This window comes from Lemur catta, chromosome 1 (assembly GCF_020740605.2).
Source record: "Lemur catta isolate mLemCat1 chromosome 1, mLemCat1.pri, whole genome shotgun sequence".
Classification (NCBI taxonomy): domain Eukaryota; kingdom Metazoa; phylum Chordata; class Mammalia; order Primates; family Lemuridae; genus Lemur; species Lemur catta.
In genome coordinates, this window is record NC_059128.1 from 949148 (window position 1) to 967098 (window position 17951).

Here is a 17951-nt window from a genome sequence, read left to right on the forward strand (position 1 = left end):
GAGACATGGGACCAGGACCCCCATGGGGGTGAAAGATGGGCTCAAGGTGCCCCAGGAGGAGGAAAGCAGGGGCCATGGTCCCTCTGGAGGTGGGGACACTGAGCCTGGGGAGAGCAGTCTCCGGGATGGCGCAAGGGTCCCAGCCCCACCACCACCGCGGGCAGCAGCCGCACCACCCTCTCCGCTCCCCTGCCACACCCCTCCTTGCCGCCACGCCCCCCCCCAGCCGCCTTTAAAGACAGGGGACCCGAGAAACAGGCAAAGCAGTGCAGCCTTGGATACAAAACTGTAAACACGAGTCTTTAAAATGACAGGGGCTCCTTGGCCCCAGACTCTGAGCCAGAGGCCCCCACCGAGGCCACGCCCACACTGCCCTCCCTTCCAACCCGGGGGCCCAACAGGCAGGGACCGGCCCAGGCCTCACCAACCGCCCAGCGCGCTGGGGCGGCTGGCGGAGCGGGGGCTGAGGGTCCGCGGTCCGATCCGAGGGATTCCTGAGATGAAGAAGCGGCCGCGCCCCCAGGCACCGCACTGCACTCTCCGTACCTTCCCCGAGGGGAGCCCGCCCCACCCCATCCCATGCAAACCGCACGCCCCGGGCCAGACCCGCGTCTCTGAGCCCCGGGGCCGTCCCGGGGACCGCGCGGGCCCTGTCACGTGTCCAGGGCATCACGAGTGGGCGAGGGGCCGTGGGGGTGCCCGGGCGGGCCGTGCAGCGGCGGGGGCTGCGGCACCGAGTTGCGCTGCGAGGGTGGCGGCTGCAGCTCCAGCGCGAGCGCGGGCGGCGGGAAGTCGCGCACCTGGCGGCGGTACTCGAGGAAGGTGCAGGCCTTGGTGGCGAGCGCCACCACATTCTTGCCCACGAAGATGGCCGAGACGCGGCTGTCGCGGAACAGCGCCATGTTGGCGGCGCGCGCCAGCACCGCCACCACGTTGACCGTGGCGAGGCTGAGCACCGGGTAGAGCATCATCTTCTGCGGCGCGATGTGCTCGCCCTGCATGCTGACCTCGCTGAGCGCCACGCACGGCAGCACCAGCAGCAGCATGTAGCAGTAGAAGAAAGTGAGGCCCTCGGCCCACAGCGGCAGCCCGGTGCGCGGCGGCTCCCACAGGTTGGCCTGCATGTCCAGCAGGTCCAGCAGGTCCAGAGCCACCCAGAGGAGGCGGCCGCGCAGATCCTCGCGCTTGCGGAAGGTGCGCACGTACTCCATGCGGTCGAGCGCCACGAGCAGGAGGAAGAGGCCGGGCACGCACACCGACAGCAGCAGCGTCAGCGCCTTGCGCGCCACCGGGTCCGCCGCGCCGCGCCGCGCCGCCTTGTAGTTCTGGAAGATAAAGTAGAGCTTGATCTCCAGCACGAAGATGTAGAGGAACCAGAGGATCATGGCGTAGCCGCGCTTGGCCGTGCGCACCTCGGCGCCCACCCACACGGCCACGTAGCGCAGCACCAGCAGGAAGCACACGTCGCCCACCAGCACGATGATGCACACGCCGATCTTGCGCGGGCCCTGGTTCTGCTCCACCAGGTACGCGTCCATGACGGCCATGCTGCCCACGATCACCAGCGTGGTCAGGCACACGTGGCGCCGGTCGGGCGGCGGCAGCACCATGGTCGCCCGCGCGGCCCACGCCAGGAGGGACGAGGCCCTGCGGCGGCGCTCAGCCCGCGGGCATGGCGCGGCGGGCGGGGCGCGGGGCGGTCCCGCGCCGCGGCTCCCTGCTGCGAGCTCGGAACCTGGGGACGACAGAGGAGAGGGTCAGCGCGCGGGCCCGGGCGGCCCCCCCCCAACCCCCGCAGAGTGTTTGCGCGGGGCGCTGTCCCCGCGCCGGGCGCCCGCGGCCTCCGTCGCACGCACGCGCCGACGCGCGGACCCGAGCCCGGGGCCGGGGCGGGGCCTCCAGGGGCGCAGCAGCCCCGCCTGCGGGCCGGAGACCTCGTCCCACCGCCGCCAGGGAGGAAAGGCGACGGAAGTGTTTACTCCCCGCCGCGCGCGTTCCCGGAGTTGGGTGGGTTGTCACCGTTGAGCTGGCGCCACCGTCCTCCGGCTCTGACAGCCTGGACCCCACGCCAGGCTGCCGTTTCCGCGGAGAGCCAGGCAGCCAGTCTCCCGCTGGCACCGCACTGGGCAGGGGGCGGGCCTGCCCCTTCCCCGCCATCGCTCAGGCCCAGGCGCCCACCCCGGGAGCCAGGACTGACAGTCATCCACGTCCTGATAACTCTGCCGTACAAGCCTCTGCTTGCCTCCCTACCCCTGCCTTGCAGCCCCCACCATCTGCTCCCCTCCTGGGCCGTGCAGACCTCCCTCTGCCCTGCTCCCACCACGGCTCCCCACTGCCCTGGGCAGCTGGTCTCTTGTCCTGGCTGCACCTCCTATATACTCCCTCATCCCCTGCACCAGAGCACACGCACTGCCGCTTGGCGCTGGTGGGCCCGGCCGCGGGCTCCCTCCACCTTCCCAGCCGATCTCAGGAAGCCCGGGGCTTCCACAGCCCTGCACCTCCCGCACACCCTGGCCATGCTGGTCAGAGCCCCACAGCTCCCTGTGGGTCCCCACACCTGGGTCCGCTCACACCTGGGTGAGGACAGCGGCCCAGACACCCTCGCCCACCCCAAAGTCACTCACAGGCTCACTCCCAGCCAAATCCCTCCCACCCCTCCGCAGCACCCCAGGCCTGGGGCTCGGTTTACTGCCCTGTCTAGACAAAGGCATAAAATTTAATGTCCCTATGACAGTAGAGTGCACTGCCTGCCCCTGGTGGCACTGCAGCCCCCGCCAATTCGGGAGGCCTCGAACTCTGCACGACGGGCAGCCAGGAGTGCCCACAGCCACACACGGGACCCCCAAGCCCCTGGGAGCCCTGACACCTCCAGCAGAATATGCCTGGGGGTCCTCAGCCATGCCGAGGCTCCAGGACCTCCATCTCCTGATGGGCACATCACCCCGTTTTCACGCCCACTGGATAGACACGCCTGACCCAGGAAGCCCATTTTGGGCCCACCGGGGCCTCCTCCCGCTGCAGCCGCAGCCTGGACATTTCCTTCCTCGGCGCCCGGCCAGGCCCACGGCCCGAGAGCCGCTGCACCGCTGACGCGTTCCTCCCGCTCCTTTCGGCCCCTCAGTGGCTCAGGCACTTGTCTATGCGGGCTGAGGGCCGAGGGCTCTGCGTTAGTGGTGGGATAGACCCCATCCCAGGGAAGCCCCTGCCCCAGAAGCCAGAACCCGCCTGGCCACCCCTCCCCCACACCCTGCCCAGGCCTGGCTCCCTGGGGACTTGGCCCCAGGCCCGTGTGCCCGGACTTCACACACAGGCTCGGGCTTCCAGGCCCCTCGCTGCCCGCCCCTCCCCCGCGCCTTGCGGGGCCCCCAGCCCAGAATGCCCCTCAGTGCCCAGGAGAGGAGGCGCAGGGCGAGGACCCCGCCTGCCGAGCCGAGCAGGGGCTGAGCCGCTCCCAGCGCGCTGCGTCTCCGCCTGTCTCCCCGACCAGGGCCTGTGCTCCGTCACCCCGCCGCCGCCGCAGACCTCGCCCCCGCAGCGCCCCCCACGCCATCCCACAGCCCCTCGGCCCGGGGTGGGGGTCGCACGGGCCCAGCCGGCAGCGGCGCCCGGGCCCCCGCCCCGCTCCGCGGACGCAGCCGCGCGCCGGGCCCCCGCCTACCCCGCCGCCGGGCAGCTGGTGCGCCGCGCCCGGGCCGGCCCAGCCGAGGCCTCCGGCTCCGCTTGCTCCGCTCCGGCCCCGCCCGCCCGCGCGGCCCCGCCCCCGGCCCGGTGGCCCCGCCCCGCGCCCCTCGACCGCGCGCCCCCGCCGGACCTCGGTACCGGGCAGGGCGGGGGATCCCGGCGCCCCCGCCCCCTGCGCAGCGCCAGTTGCCACGGCGACAGCTCTGCGCAGCGGCGGCGGCGCGCTGGACAGGTGGCACTGGAGCGGGCCGCCCCCAGTCCCGCCCCCAGGCCCCGGAGGTCGCCTGGCCAACCCTCCCCACCGCCCCCCACGCCGGAGCATCACGCCGGGTGCCCTCAGCCCCCCTCGCGCCCTGAAATTCCACCGCGGCCGCCCCGTGGAGTAGCCGCGCTCACCCGCGACAGGCCGTGCGCCAGACCCGGTCCCCGCACAGCCAGCCGGGACGTAGGGGGTGAGCTGACCGCCTGGCTCGCTGCAGCCGGCCCCGCGGGATTCGGTGGGGGCCTGGGCGCTGCGTCTGAGAGAGGACCCTGGTCCTCTGTCCCCATGGGGAGAAATCCCTCCTTCCCAGGTTTCGTCTGAGAGTGGAAGAAAAAGACGGTGAGTAGCCCGGGTCCTCTTCTCCAGCCCCTCACGGGGACAAGCCAGGGTTTGGGGACTTAGACTTCACCTTGTCACTGAGTTGACACCCACCTCCTGGCCTGTCCATCCTTAGGGCGGAGGCTGCCCTGCAAGAGCCAGAGGAGACCCGGAGGTCACCTACTGCCTGCCCTCCTCCCCAGAGCAGCTCTCACATCCCTCTGACAGATGAGGAGACTGAGGGTCAGAGAGGTGAAGGGACACTCAGGATCCCACTGGTGTGAAGGGTCTCCTTACACTGAGGCCCTGCACAGGCGACAGGCCGGTGCTGGCCGCCAGGGCTGTGCAGGTGACCGCATCTGTGGTCCTCCCTCGGCCCTCAGGGCCAGGTGTGCATAGGGCAGGAGGCAACCAAGGACAGCAGGGCTGTGGGTCGTCCGTGAGAGGCATGGATGAGGGCCGGGAGATGCGCGTGGGTGAGCCTGCAGGACAGCTGTCTGGGGGACACTGCCCACAGCCACTCACTCGCTTGCTTTCATTCCAGGAAGGGCTGTCAAGACCCGGAAGCTGCCTCCACGCCCAGGAGGGGCCCCACATCCAACAGCGGAATGTCCATCTCCCCCAGGGAGGCCTCCAGAGGCCCCTCACCTCAGGGGACAAGGGGGCTGGGGAGAGAGGCCACTGCAGTAGCAGCGTGGGAGGAGAGGAGGCGGTGAGCCCAGCCTGGGGCCTCGGATCCTGGGCAGTAAGCAACACAGGCGACCTGCCTGTCAGAGAGGCAGGAGGCTGGGCTGGAGGAGGGGCTAGGTGTGTCTCAGGGAGGGGCTGCCCCAGGCCTCCCTGCCCTCCCCCAGCTCACCCAGGGGTCCCGCAGAGCTGCTTCAGGCCACCGCACGGCATCCTCACAGCCTGGAACAGGTGATCCTTCGTGGGCAGAGGGGCTCCCCACAGCCACAGTTAAGTTGAGGTTCTTGAGGTAGGAACACTGTCCTGGGTGGTCTGGTGCCCACTGTAACCCCAGGGGTCTTTAGGAGAGGATGCGGGAGGGCCAGAGTCCAGGAGGGGTTTGCAGAGGCCTCGCCTGCCTCTGACGATGGAGGTCAGGGCTGTGGACCAGGGGATGCAGGAGGCCGTGGATGGAAAAGGGAAGCAGACTCCCCTCTGCAGCCTCTGGAAGGACCGGCCTGCTCGGCCCCGAGGCCTCTGGCCTGCAGAGCCGTCGGGTAGTAAGCTGGCATTGCTTTAGCGGCGACATTTGTGTCAGTTTGTCACAACAGCAAGAAGACACTAACACAGTTGCTGACCTAAAGTAATTCTTCACACAGACGAAAACCGAGAGCGTTTTCCGAAGCAGACTTGCCGTGAAACATAGCCTAAAAGATGTTCTTCAAAGATGATCATCCCAGATATGAGGCCGGCGGCCAAGGGAGGGCCCCAGATGGGGTCACCTGCACAGCCCTGGCCACCAGCACCGACCTGTCGCCCATGCAGGTCCTCAGTGTAAGCAGACCCTTCGCTGGAGTGGGATCCTGAGTGTCACCTCTCTGACCCTCAGTCTCCTCCTCTGTCAGAGAGATATGAGAGCTGCTCTGGGGAGGAGGGCAAGCAGGCAGGAGAAGAAAGTGGTAAATATGTGGGGAAGTCTAAATGAGTGTGACTGTGTGTACTAATAATGTCAATAGTTAGAAGTAAAGGGTTTTAGAAAACACGAAATTAAAATACAAGCCAACAAAAGCATATAAAGCAAGAGGGAGACCGAGGGCAGCAGTTGGCTCTGATGGGTTAGGGAGCCCTGCGGGAATAGGGATGGGATGAGTAACTCCCACGCGCGCAGAAGGAAACAAACGGATGAAAATAATACTGGTCGACCCAAAAGAAGACAAGACAGGAAAAGTAAAGCAGCTGGAAAAATTAGAAAACTTTGACAGGATGGCAGATTCAAACACTAGTAGACCCATAATTATATTAGATTTAAACACTAGTAGACCCATAATTATATTAAGTGTAAATGAACTAAATGTTCCCATTGAAACACCAAGATGATCAGTCCGATTCAAAAATACACACCAAAATAGATACTGTGTCCAGGGCCCCGTCTGAATCGTGGGACTGTGGACGGTGAGGGCAGGAAAAGACACGTCGGAGGAGTGAGTGTCCGAAACAGGGGGTCGTGGCATTGCTGAGCTGTCGCTGGTGCCAGGGTGGGTGCTGCCCATACAGGGGGCTGTTCCTGCTCTTAAGAGACGTGTGACGTGTTCAGGATTCAGGGTGAATTGTCAAGGTGCCTGTAGGTTACTCTTGAACGGTCCAGAACAAAATGTATATTTGCACAGACACATCAATAAGGATAAATCAAATGGCAAGATGGTAAGAGTTGCTGACTCAAGACGCAGCACTTATGTTTGTTTTTTATATTGTTCTTTTACATGTCCTGGGTTCCTGTTCTGGGTGACATGGAGTGAACACAGCCGGCCCTGTCTGTCCCGCTGAACGCGTCTGTGGAGTTGGAGGTTGCTGTGAGCTAGGCTGACGCCACGGCACTCACTCTAGCCCAGGCAACAGAGTGGGACTCTGTCTCAAAAAAAAAAAAAAGGCAGGCAGAGCGCGGGAAGCCTCCCAGGGCTCTGAGGAGCAAAGGTAGCAGGCAGATGGGTGGGAGGGCCAGGACGTTAGACGCCACCAAACCGAGTTTGCACACTCTCCGCCCGCGCCCCGTCTGGACTCAGCGCAGCCTGAAGCCAGAACTGGGACCAGCACGGACAGAGAGTTCAGGAGAAGCCGTCTAGTTCTGGCTGGGGGAAGGGGAAAGAAAGGGGTCTCCTAGGGCCCCCAGAGAGTAGGAGAAGCCCCGAGGGGAGGTTAGGGGGTGGGGTGGTTTTGTTTGTTGGGTTTTTGGTGGCAGTGGATGCTTTACTTTTCTCTGCTCTCTCACGCCCCAGCCCCTAGGACATCAAGGCCATGGCCAAGGCCACGGGCATTCACACGCACCTGAAATGCTGAGAGAGGAACCTTCCTCTCCAGTCCCCAGAGACGTGGTCCCCAGGGAGCCAGAAAGTACCAGAGAGATGGGAGGAGGGAGGAGCTTCAGAGGCCACCCCGTGGGGTTGGGCAGGGCTGTGGCCCAGCACAAGCCGCGCACCCACAGGTCTGGTTCTGCTGAGGCCGGGAACTGACCAAAGGGCAGGCCACTGCCCAGTGCCACGCTGGCCCCCAGCCAGGGCACACAAAGGACAGCTCAGGGACCTGCAGAGGTTTTGGAAACAAAACTGACATGCAGCCACGACCCACGGAAGGCTGTTGGGAACATGTGGCCTGAACCCAAGTGGGTTGACTACATGACGGAACAGAATATCGACACTCACAAGGGGATTTAAACAAGGCAGAGCCTCATAGCGTGACGTCTGAATGTGCAGGGGACAACCCACAATTACTCTGCTCCGAAGAGCCAGGAAATCCAACCTGCGAGAGGAAAAAAGGTCAATAGCCGCCAGTGCTGAGATGCCACAAAACCACCCAGCTACATATTAGCAAATAGAGCAGAGCCACATTAAACAGACACACAAGCACCACACCCAAGTGGAGGGTGTTCCAGGAACGCAAGTCGGGTTCGGTGTGTGAAAATAATCGGTGCGATCCCCCACTTAACAGTCTGAAGAAGAAAACCCTGTGATCATCTCCACTGATGCAGAGACAGCATTTGACAGAATTCAATATTCATCCATGGCAACCACTTTCAGCAAAGCAGAAATTGAAGGGAACTTATCTAATAAAGGGAATCTACGAAAAGCAACAACAACGTTCCACAGCGAGTGGATCTGTGCAGACCGGCCCCAACGGCCAAAGGAGCTGGGAGGCAAAAGAAAGAGGCTGAGGAATCCCGTTTCTCAGAAAGAAACATTTAATAGGAATTTACAAACAAGCCATGTCTCTGGTGGCCACAAGACAGTGGACCCCTCTGGAAAGCACTGTTTATACAGTAAGCTTTTCTTGGTAAAATACGTGCCACTGGTCATGTCTCAAGATTAGATAAACACCTTTAGGAGGGGTTCTCTATGCTACGGGAATTGTTTCTTTGGGAGGGGTTCTCTATGGTACGGGAACACCTTGTTACGCAGGAGTCAAACATCAGTGACCACGACCGGTTCGGCTTCAAGATGGCATCACTCTTGCCACGCAACAGGCTGGTTTCCTACAAACAAAAACCCTGCATTCAACTTGATACTTAATAATGAAGGACTGAATGCTTGCCCTGAGATCAGGAACAAGGCAAAGATGTCCAATGTGTTCACTCCTGTTCAACATCGTGTTGGCAGTCCTAGCCAAAGCAATAAAGTAAGAAAAACAAATAAAAGACATAGAGATTAGAAAGGAAGAACTGAAAATGTCCCTATTCATAGATATGAAAGTCTATATAAAAAAATCCCAAGAATTCTACCAAAAAAGAGTCGGAACACTAATAAGTCAACACAGCAAGGTTGCAGGATCAAAACACAAAATTCAGTCCTGTTTCTATATACTAGCAATGAACAATTGGAAACTGAAAATTTAAAAGCAGTATCATTTACAATAGCTCCCGATACATCAAACATTCGATACTTTAATATTACTCTAACAAGGCATGTACAGGATTTCTGTGCTGAAAACTACCAAATACTGACTAAAGAAATCAAAGAAGGCCTGAATAAATGGAGAGACATACTGTGTTCATGAATTAGAGGACTTGATATAGTCGATATGCCAGTTCTCTCCAAGATGATGTAAAAATTTCAATCAAAATCCCCATGGGAGGCTGGGCGCGGTGGCTCACGCCTGTAATCCTAGCACTCTGGGAGGCCGAGGTGGGTGGATCGTTGGAGCTCAGGAGTTCAAGACCAGCCTGAGCAAGAGCAAGACCCCGTCTCTACTAAAAATAGAAAGAAATTATATGGACAGCTAAAAATATATATAGAAAAAATCAGCCGGGCATGGTGGCGCATGCCTGTAGTCCCAGCTACCCGGGAGGCTGAGGCAGGAGGATCACTTAAGCCCAGGAGTTTGAGGTTGCTGTGAGCTAGGCTGACGCCACGGCACTCACTCTAGCCCGGGCAACAGAGTGAGACTCTGTCTCAAAAAAAAAAAATCCCCATGGGAAATCTTGTAGATATAGACAAGCTTATTCCAAAATGTATGTGGATTAGAGTAGTCAAATCATTCTGAAGAAGAAGAAAATTGGAGGATTCTTACAGGGAAGACTCGCTGTGAAGCTAAAGCAGCCGAGCCGGTACGTTGGCGAAGGGTCAGCACACAGGTCACTAATCCACTTTCTGTCTCTACAGAGTTGCCTGTTCTGGACAGTTCATGCAAAAGGAATCGTGCAGTATGGGGTCCTTGTGACTGGCTTCTTTTGCTAAGCAGAATGTTTCCGTGTGTGCCATTACTTTTTATTGCCAAATGATCTTCCATTATTTTGTTGCCCGTCTGTCAGCTTGTGGACATCTGGGTCGTTCCCACCTTTGGCTGTTACGATCGACGCTGCCGTGCGCACTCGTGTGCAGAACTGTGTGTGGCTGTGTGCTCATTTCTCTTAGGCAGATACCCAGGAGGGTGGTGGGGGGACGTGTGGTGGCTCCAGGCTTGACCGTTTTCAGACCACTTCACCTCCCCGCCAGCAACGTGTGAGGGCCCGGGTCTTCACAACGACACTTGCTGTTGTCAGTGTTTTTGGTGACAGCCGTCCCAGTGGGTGTGAGGTGGAGTCCCACTGTGGCTGTGATTTGTATTTCCTTGATGGCTGATGATATTAGGCTCGTTTTCACGCGTTTATGGGCCATCCGTGTATCTTCTTTGGAGAAATGCCTGTTCAAACCCTTGGCACGTTTTCCCGTTGGGTTATTTGCCCTTTTGTTGTTGAGCTGTAAAAGTTCTTTGTATATCTGGCTATAAGGATCTTATCAGATATGTAACTTGCAAATATTTTCTCCTGTTGTCTTTTCAGTGTTTTTGATGGTGTCCTTTGAAGCACAAAAACTTCTAATTTTACTTAAGTTCACTTTATCTTTTGTTTCCTATGCTTTTTGTGTCACATCTAGGAAGGTCACAAAGATTTTCCCCTCTCCTTCCCTCTGAAAGTTTTATGGTTTGGGGTTTTACAGTTAGGTCTAGGATCCACTTTGAGTTAAATTCTGCGTATGTGGCAAGGAAGGGACCTGCTGTGCATAGACCATGGCCCGAGTGGTCCTTGAGAATGTGGCCTGTCGGGTCTTTGCAGGTGTGATCTGCTTAAGTCGAGGACACGTTGCATTCGGGCAGGTCCCAAATCCGGTGACTGGTGCCCTACGAGGAGGAAGAGATTCAAAGACACAGACAGGCAGAGATGAGACTGATGCGGCTGCAGGCCAGGTGCCACCAGCAGCCCGGAGCAGTCCTGGAGCAGAGTCTCCCTCAGAGCCCAGAAGGAACCAACCCTGCCAACACCTCGGTCTCAGATTTCTACCTTCCGAACTCTGAGAAAACACATTTCTGTTGTCATGAGCCGTCTCGTTTGTGACGATTTGTTACAGCAGCCCTAGACGATGAAGGAGGGTCCACCTTCGTGCTTTTGCACACCCAGTGGTCTTTCCCCCATTGCATGGTCTTGACGTCCTCGTCAGAATCAACTGAGCACAGAGGCGAGGGCTCAGCCCTGCACCCGCCACCCCGTCCCACTGGTCTCCGTGTCTGCGCTGAGCGAGCCCCTCCCTCACCGTCCTTGAAATTGGGAAGTGTGAATCCTCCAACTCTGTTACCTTCAAGACTGTTTTGGCTATTCCGGAACTCTTGTGTTTCTGTACACATTTTACTTAGAATCCACTTGTTAAGTTCTGCAACAACAACCCAAACACCCATATGTGATTTTGATGGGGACTGCATGGAATCTGTAGCTCGATTTGGTGAGGAACATAGGACATCTTTCCATTTTATTTAGTTCTTTTGTGGTTTTCAGAGCACACGATCCTGAGTATTTTATTCCTTGTGATGCTGTTGTGACTGGGACTGTTTTCTTTTTTCTTTTTTTTTTTTTTTTTGTGAGACAGAGTCTCGCTCTGTTGCCCAGGCTAGAGTGAGTGCCATGGCGTCAGCCTAGCTCACAGCAACCTCAAACTCCTGGGCTCAAGCGATCCTCCTGCCTCAGCCTCCCGAGTAGCTGGGACTACAGGCATGCGCCACCATGCCCGGCTAATTTTTTCTATATATATTTTTAGCTGTTCAGGTCATTTCTTTCTATTTTTAGTAGAGACGGGGTCTCGCTCTTGCTCAGGCTGATCTCGAACTCCTGACCTTGATCGATCCACCCGCCTCAGCCTCCCAGAGTGCTAGGATTACAGGCGTGAGCCACCGCACGCCGGCCTGGGACTGTTTTCTTAACTTCGTTTCATTGCTCACTGCTAGTGCGTAGAAACACGCTGCGTTTCTGCATACTGATCTTGTATTTTGCAAGTATGCTCAACTTCTTTGCTGTTGCTAATATTTTTTAGTGCATTTCTCAGGATTTTCTAGATACACGATCATGTGATCTGCAAACAGGTAGTGTTACTTCTGCCTTTCCTGTCTGGATGTCTTTGATTTCTTTATCTTGACTAACAGCCTTGGCTGGAACCTGCAGTGCAACGTCCAGTGAAGGTGGCAACAGTGACATCCTCGTCTTGCTCCTGACCTTTGGGAAGTGTCTGGCCTTTCACCATTAAGCGCCGTGAGGCTTTGCTACATCACTTTTGTCAAGCTGAGAAAGTTCTCTTTTATTCCCAGTTTTTAGAATGTGGTAATTAATTTTTAACTAAGGCGTGAAAGTTATTCAACACAGGAAAGTTTGTCTTTTCACCAAATTGGACATCCGTGTGTGAAAACAACCAAAAAAGGACCTTCATCCTAAACCTCATCTCTTACACAACAATAACTCAAAATGGATCACAGACCTAAAGGTAACGTGTAATGCTATAAAACTTTTAGAAGGAAAAAAAAATCAAAGAAAATCTTCACAATCCAGGATTAGGCCAAAAAATTTCTTAGACATGACACCAAAAACACAATCCATAAAAGAGAAATTAACAAATTAGGCTTCATCAAAATTACAAACTTTTTGCTGTGTGAAAGTCACTGTTAAGAGAATGAAAAAACAAGTTATACTCTGGGAGAAAGTATTTGTAAAGCACACATCACACAGAAGACTTGTATGCAAAATATATATTTTTTAAATTCTTAAAAATCATGGCCAGGTTCGGCAGCTCACACCTGTAATCCCAGCACTCTGGGAGGCTGAGGCGAGAGGATCGCTTGAGGTTGGAGTTCAAGACCAGCCTGAGCAAGAGCGAGCCCCATCTCTACAAAGAACAGAAAAACTCTGGTGGATGTCGTGGGGCGCACCTGTAGTCCCAGCTACTCCGGAGGATGCTTGAGCCCAGGAGTTGGAGGTTGCAGTGAGCTGTGATGATGCCACTCTATCCGGGGTGACAGAGCGAGACCCTGTCTCAAAAAAAAAAAAAAAAAAAAACGAAAAACAAAAATACCTTAAAAATCAGTAGGAAAAAAACAACCCAATTTTAAAATGGGCAACCGCAGTATCAAATCTCACCTTGCGTCCTTCTTACCGGCCTGCTGCCGTCCAGGGAGGGACACAATTTGTGAAATACATAAATAAATGAGGGCGGAAGACTTGAACAGACATTTCACCAGAGGATCGACGGCTGTCCAGCCAGCACTGGAGGAGACAAGCATCGTCGGGAAAGCGCAGTGTCACCAGTGAGGGTGCGGGACCTCCCTGCAGCTCTGCAATGGCTCTGGGTGGACAGCTGCTGGAGGCTCGGGTACGTGCGCGTTCGTAGTAAGGCGGTAGATTTAAACCTGAACGTATGAGTGGTTACAAATGGATTAGAAGAGTCAACCATAAGACATATGGTCAACCATAAGACATTCCGTTTCTACAATTCACCTTTAAAATGAAGATACAGACATGTTGAAAATAAGAAATTGAAAAAGGTATCATGCAAGCACGAGCTAACAGGAAGCTTGTGCGCCTGTAGCACCAGACTTCCAGCAAAAGGATCGGTGCAGAAAGGAGATCAGTCGTAATGACGGGGTTTCAGTTCGCCGGGAACATACGAAATCTTGCATTCCGGGGCGCCCAGTACCACAGACACACAAAACAGGGCAGACACAGATGCAGATACAAAATGCTGAGGGCAAGACACACAAAGCACAAGCCAACAACTGAAGGGTGGAGCAGCCATGTCCGCAGCCGCAGGAGAAGGTGTTGCAGCCGTCTGTGCCCAGCAGAGCAAACCTGGCCCAGCTGGCACACACGGAACACCGCGCCAGACGGCCGCAGGGGAACTTACCGTAAACCGGGCCGGAAGGCAAGTCTCAGAAATTTCGAGTGAATAAAACCATAAAGATGATGTTCTTTGATGGGGATACAGTTCAGCCAGTTTAAAAAAATACAGAAGGCCGGGCGCGGTGGCTCACGCCTGTAATCCTAGCACTCTGGGAGGCCGAGGCGGGTGGATTGCTCAACGTCAGGAGTTCGAGACCAGCCTGACCAAGAGCGAGACCCCGTCTCTACTAAAAATAGAAAGAAATAATCTGGCCAACTAAAATATATATAGAAAAAATTAGCCGGGCATGGTGGCTCATGCCTGTAGTCCCAGCTACTCGGAGGCTGAGGCAGTAGGATTGTTTAAACCCAGGAGTTTGAGGTTGCTGTGAGCTAGGCTGACGCCACGGCACTCACTCTAGCCCGGGCAACAAAGCGAGACTCTGTCTCAAAAAAAAAAAAAAAAAAAAAAAAAAAAATACAGAGACAGTACATTTGCAAGTTACAAAATGCACTTCTCGGGCCGGGCGCGGTGGCTCACTCCTGTAATCCCAGCATTCTGGGAGGCCGAGGCGGGTGGATTGCTTGAGCTCAGGAGTTCGAGACCAGCCTGAGCAAGAGCAAGACCCCGTCTCTACTAAAAATAGAAAGAAATTGAAATTTTCTGGCCAACTAAAATATATATACAGAAAAAATTAGCCGGGCATGGTGGTGCATGCCTGTAGTCCCAGCTACTCGGGAGGCTGAGGCAGGAGGATTGCTTAAGCCCAGGAGTCTGAGGTTGCTGTGAGCTAGGCTGACACCATGGCACTCACTCTAGCCAGGGCAACAAAGTGAGACTCTGTCTCAAAAAAAAAAACAAAAAAAAACAAAATGCACTTCTCAATAAACCCATGGGTTACAGAAGAAATCCCATGGGTAGAAAACATTTTGAGCTGAATTATAATGAAATACTGTATACCAAAACCTGTGGTATTCAGCTAAACCAGCGCTTAGGAGAAAACATATAGGTTTGAATGCATATATTTTGAAAGAAGAAATTACAAACATCAATGAACTGAGCGTCCAACTCAACAAATTAGAAAAAGAAAGGCAAATTAAAGCCAAGGAATGTGGAAGAAAGGAAATAACAAAGGGCAAAAATTAATGAATTTTTAAAAAAAAAAATACAACAGATAGGATCCACAAAACCAACAGGTGGTTTTGTGACAGAGGCGATAACCAGGGGGAGAACTGGCCCAGATAAGAAAAGACACAAATAACCAACACGAGCCACGACAAACAGGATGTAGCAGATGTTAAAAAATAATAGGAGGATATTTAGAACAACTGTATAATCATTTGAAATTGCTGATGACTAATTTCTTTAAAAATACAACTTATCAAAAAGAGGTGGGAATTTGGAATAGTCCTGGAAAAATCAAAGAAGCTGAATCCACTAACAAAAGCCTCCCCACAAAGAAAATTTCAAGCCAGAAATCTTCGGCGTCGTTCCAAACATTTAAGGAAGAAACCATCAAATTTTACCCCAAAAAAATTATTTTAGAGATTAGAAAAATAAGGAGTAATCCATCCCCAGCTCATTTTTTGAAGCCAACTTAACAAGAAATGGAAATGACAGGCCAGCGTCTTTCAAGAACAGAGAGGCAAAACCCTAGACAGAAATAACAACTCGAACCCAACAGTGCACTAGAAGGATGAGACAGGCTGGGCAGCGTGGCGCACGCCTGTGGTCCCAGCACTCTGGGAGGCCGAGGCGGGAGGATCACTTGAGGCCAGGGGTGTGAGACCAGCCTGAGCAAGAGCGAGACCCCATCTCTACTACAAATAGAAAAAATTAGCTGAGCGTGGTGGCTCATCTTTGTAGTCTCAGCTACTCGAGAGGCTGAGGCAGGGGGATCGTTTGAGCCCCAAAGTTGGAGGTTGCAGTGAGCTGTGATGATGTCACTACACTCTGGCCCAGGTGACAGAGTGAGACCCTGTCTGAAAAAATATATTTATATAGAAATGAATATTTGGAATTAATAAGTGAGTTTAGCAAGATTTTTTATACAGGTCAATGTGTAGAAATCAATAGTGTTTCTACAATTTTCAACAGAGTTAGAAAATTAAATGCAAAAATATAGACACTATTCACAATACTTCAAAAAGATCAAATACCAAGAAACAAATCTAACAAAAGAAGTATGTTACTTCCAAGAAACTATAAAACATTACCAAACACCTAAATAAATGGAGACATGTGTTTGTAAGTCAGAAAAAAATCAATATTATAAAGATATAAATTTTTCCTAATCTATAGATTCCACATAATCCCAAATACAATCCCACAGTGTTCTCCTGATATTTGACAAACTGACCGTAAACCGTACGTGGAAACGCAGAGGGTCAGGCTGGGGGGGACGTGCCCACCAGGCAGGAAGGCTCCACACAGGCGGGAGGAGTTGTCACATGGGCATTCACGAAGGGACCGGGAAGTGAGCCATTATTTAGATTTTTCCTATAAAATACCACAACTGCATTTAAAATGGAGAATTTTGTTCTTGAGCATGTAAGTTCTTAAGAATTAGAAATAATAACCAAAAATCTCCTCTTCTAACAACTCCAAGGTCTAGATGGTTCTAATGAATTCTTCAGGAACAGTTAATTCCTGTCTTAACAAGTTATTCCAGAAAATTGATTGCAAAGGCTGCAGTGAGGCCGGTGTAATCTGCATTGCAAACCCTAATAAGGGAAATACAAAGAAAAAAGCATAGGACAAGGAGAGAAAATGATAGACCTATTTCACTTTGAACACCGATACGGCCATCCTAAATAACATTTTGGCTAACTGACATCAACTGGATATGAAAAAGCTAAAGCATCACGATCACACAGAGTTTATCCCGGTAATGCAAGGACAGTTCAACATGGGAAAATGTATCACTGTAATTAATGTAACTCATTACAATAAGGGAGAAATCATATGGCTGTCTTAATTAATGAAGACAAAGCATTTGATATTTAGAATTCTAAAAAAAAACCTTTAGGAAAGTGAGAACGGAGAAAGTTTGTAACTCGGTAAGAAGTTACACAGCAAAAGCATCCAGCTCTCAGTGCACTTCACGGACAACTAGACCCGGGCCCTGTGGGATTGAGAGCAAGGTGCCCGCGGTGCCCACGCGGGTCAGTGAGCACGAGCACGGTGGCGGAAGGAACCCGCAGGGATCACAGCGTCTCCTACACCAGCGGCGGCAACAGCCCTGCAGTACGTGACCCCTGCGGTTCTGCTCCTCTGGCTGAACCCTGGGCGTACACACGGTGACAAAAGCAGTGTGGCACTGGCGCAGGGACAGGCCACTGGGCCAGAAGGGGGTCAGTGCAAGACACCCACCCCAGCAGGGACAGGAGCCAAGTGTGGACAAAGTGACGGCACGGCCCGTGAGGAAGGGCAGGTGGTGCCGGTGACCGACCACGGCGCGGGGACCCGTGTGCACCACCACCTGCAGCGGTGAGGCGGATGGATTGGCCACCCAGATGCTAAAGGCACACGCGACAGGAGGGAACGTGGGAGAACGTGACCTGGGAGAGGGACGCGTGTCTCCAACAAAACGTCAAAAGTGAAAACCAAGAGGCCAAAAATTTGATTGTAACAAAATTAAAAATTTCTGAGAAACCACAGGCAAAATTTTAACCAGGTAACAAAATGGGAGAAGATATTTATGATGTGTAAAAACATCGAGGGTTTCATATCTCGGATTTTCAAGGAGTTCCTGCAAGTCAATTTTAAAAAGACGGCAATCCCGAAAGAAAAAGGATCAAGGGTATGACCCGGCAGTTTACAGAAGAGGAAATCCAAAAAACTAAGCAAGCACATGAAAAGATGCTCGGATTCAATAATCGGGGAAATACAAACTACGTGGAGAGACCACTCGCCAGCTGTGCAGCTGGCAGACCTGTGGCAGCAGGAGAGTGCCAAGCGAGGGCCCGCGGGGAGCGGGTGCGTTCCAGGCTCTGCCCCCTCAGCTCCTCCTGAGAGCCAGGTCCCTTGTGGCAGCAGAGAACCGAGGGGCCGTGCACCCCCGTGGCGATGGGTAGGCAGACGGTAAGTGGACCGCACCGGACACGTGGGACTTACGCGCTGATTAGCAGCAGGGAATAGCTGCACGCGGAGCTCAGAGGGTGGGGCTTTAAAACACGACACTAAGTGGAAACAAACAGAACGGACAGACACAAAGGCCACACGAGTTGGGGCTGCAGTGGCCAAACTGTGTGCTGAGGCACCCCAGGGTGCCCAGCAAATCTTCAGGGGTGCTGCAAGGTATTTTAAAGTTTTGAGAGAAACCTGGGGATACCGACATGTCAGGTGTCTCATGAACAATGCAA

The 17951-nt window shown here is 54.2% G+C and overlaps 1 protein-coding gene across 3 annotated transcripts; it reads right to left on the reverse strand.

The window, feature by feature from the left end:
- Positions 1 to 279: 279 nt before the first annotated feature.
- TMEM121 (transmembrane protein 121) lies at positions 280 to 1689 on the reverse strand. 3 transcript variants are annotated; one of them, XM_045554394.1, is made up of 2 exons: positions 1473 to 1657; positions 280 to 1325 (listed from the first exon to the last, which is right to left on the reverse strand). In XM_045554394.1, the coding sequence occupies exons 1-2, from the start codon at positions 1608 to 1610 to the stop codon at positions 654 to 656; spliced, it is 810 nt and encodes a 269-aa protein (XP_045410350.1). In that variant the 5' UTR covers positions 1611 to 1657; the 3' UTR covers positions 280 to 653. The 3 variants fall into 3 exon arrangements, with proteins under 3 accessions (XP_045410350.1, XP_045410346.1, XP_045410342.1); XM_045554390.1 differs by having other exon boundaries at positions 1413 to 1657; XM_045554386.1 differs by having other exon boundaries at positions 280 to 1689.
- Positions 1690 to 17951: the final 16262 nt, after the last annotated feature.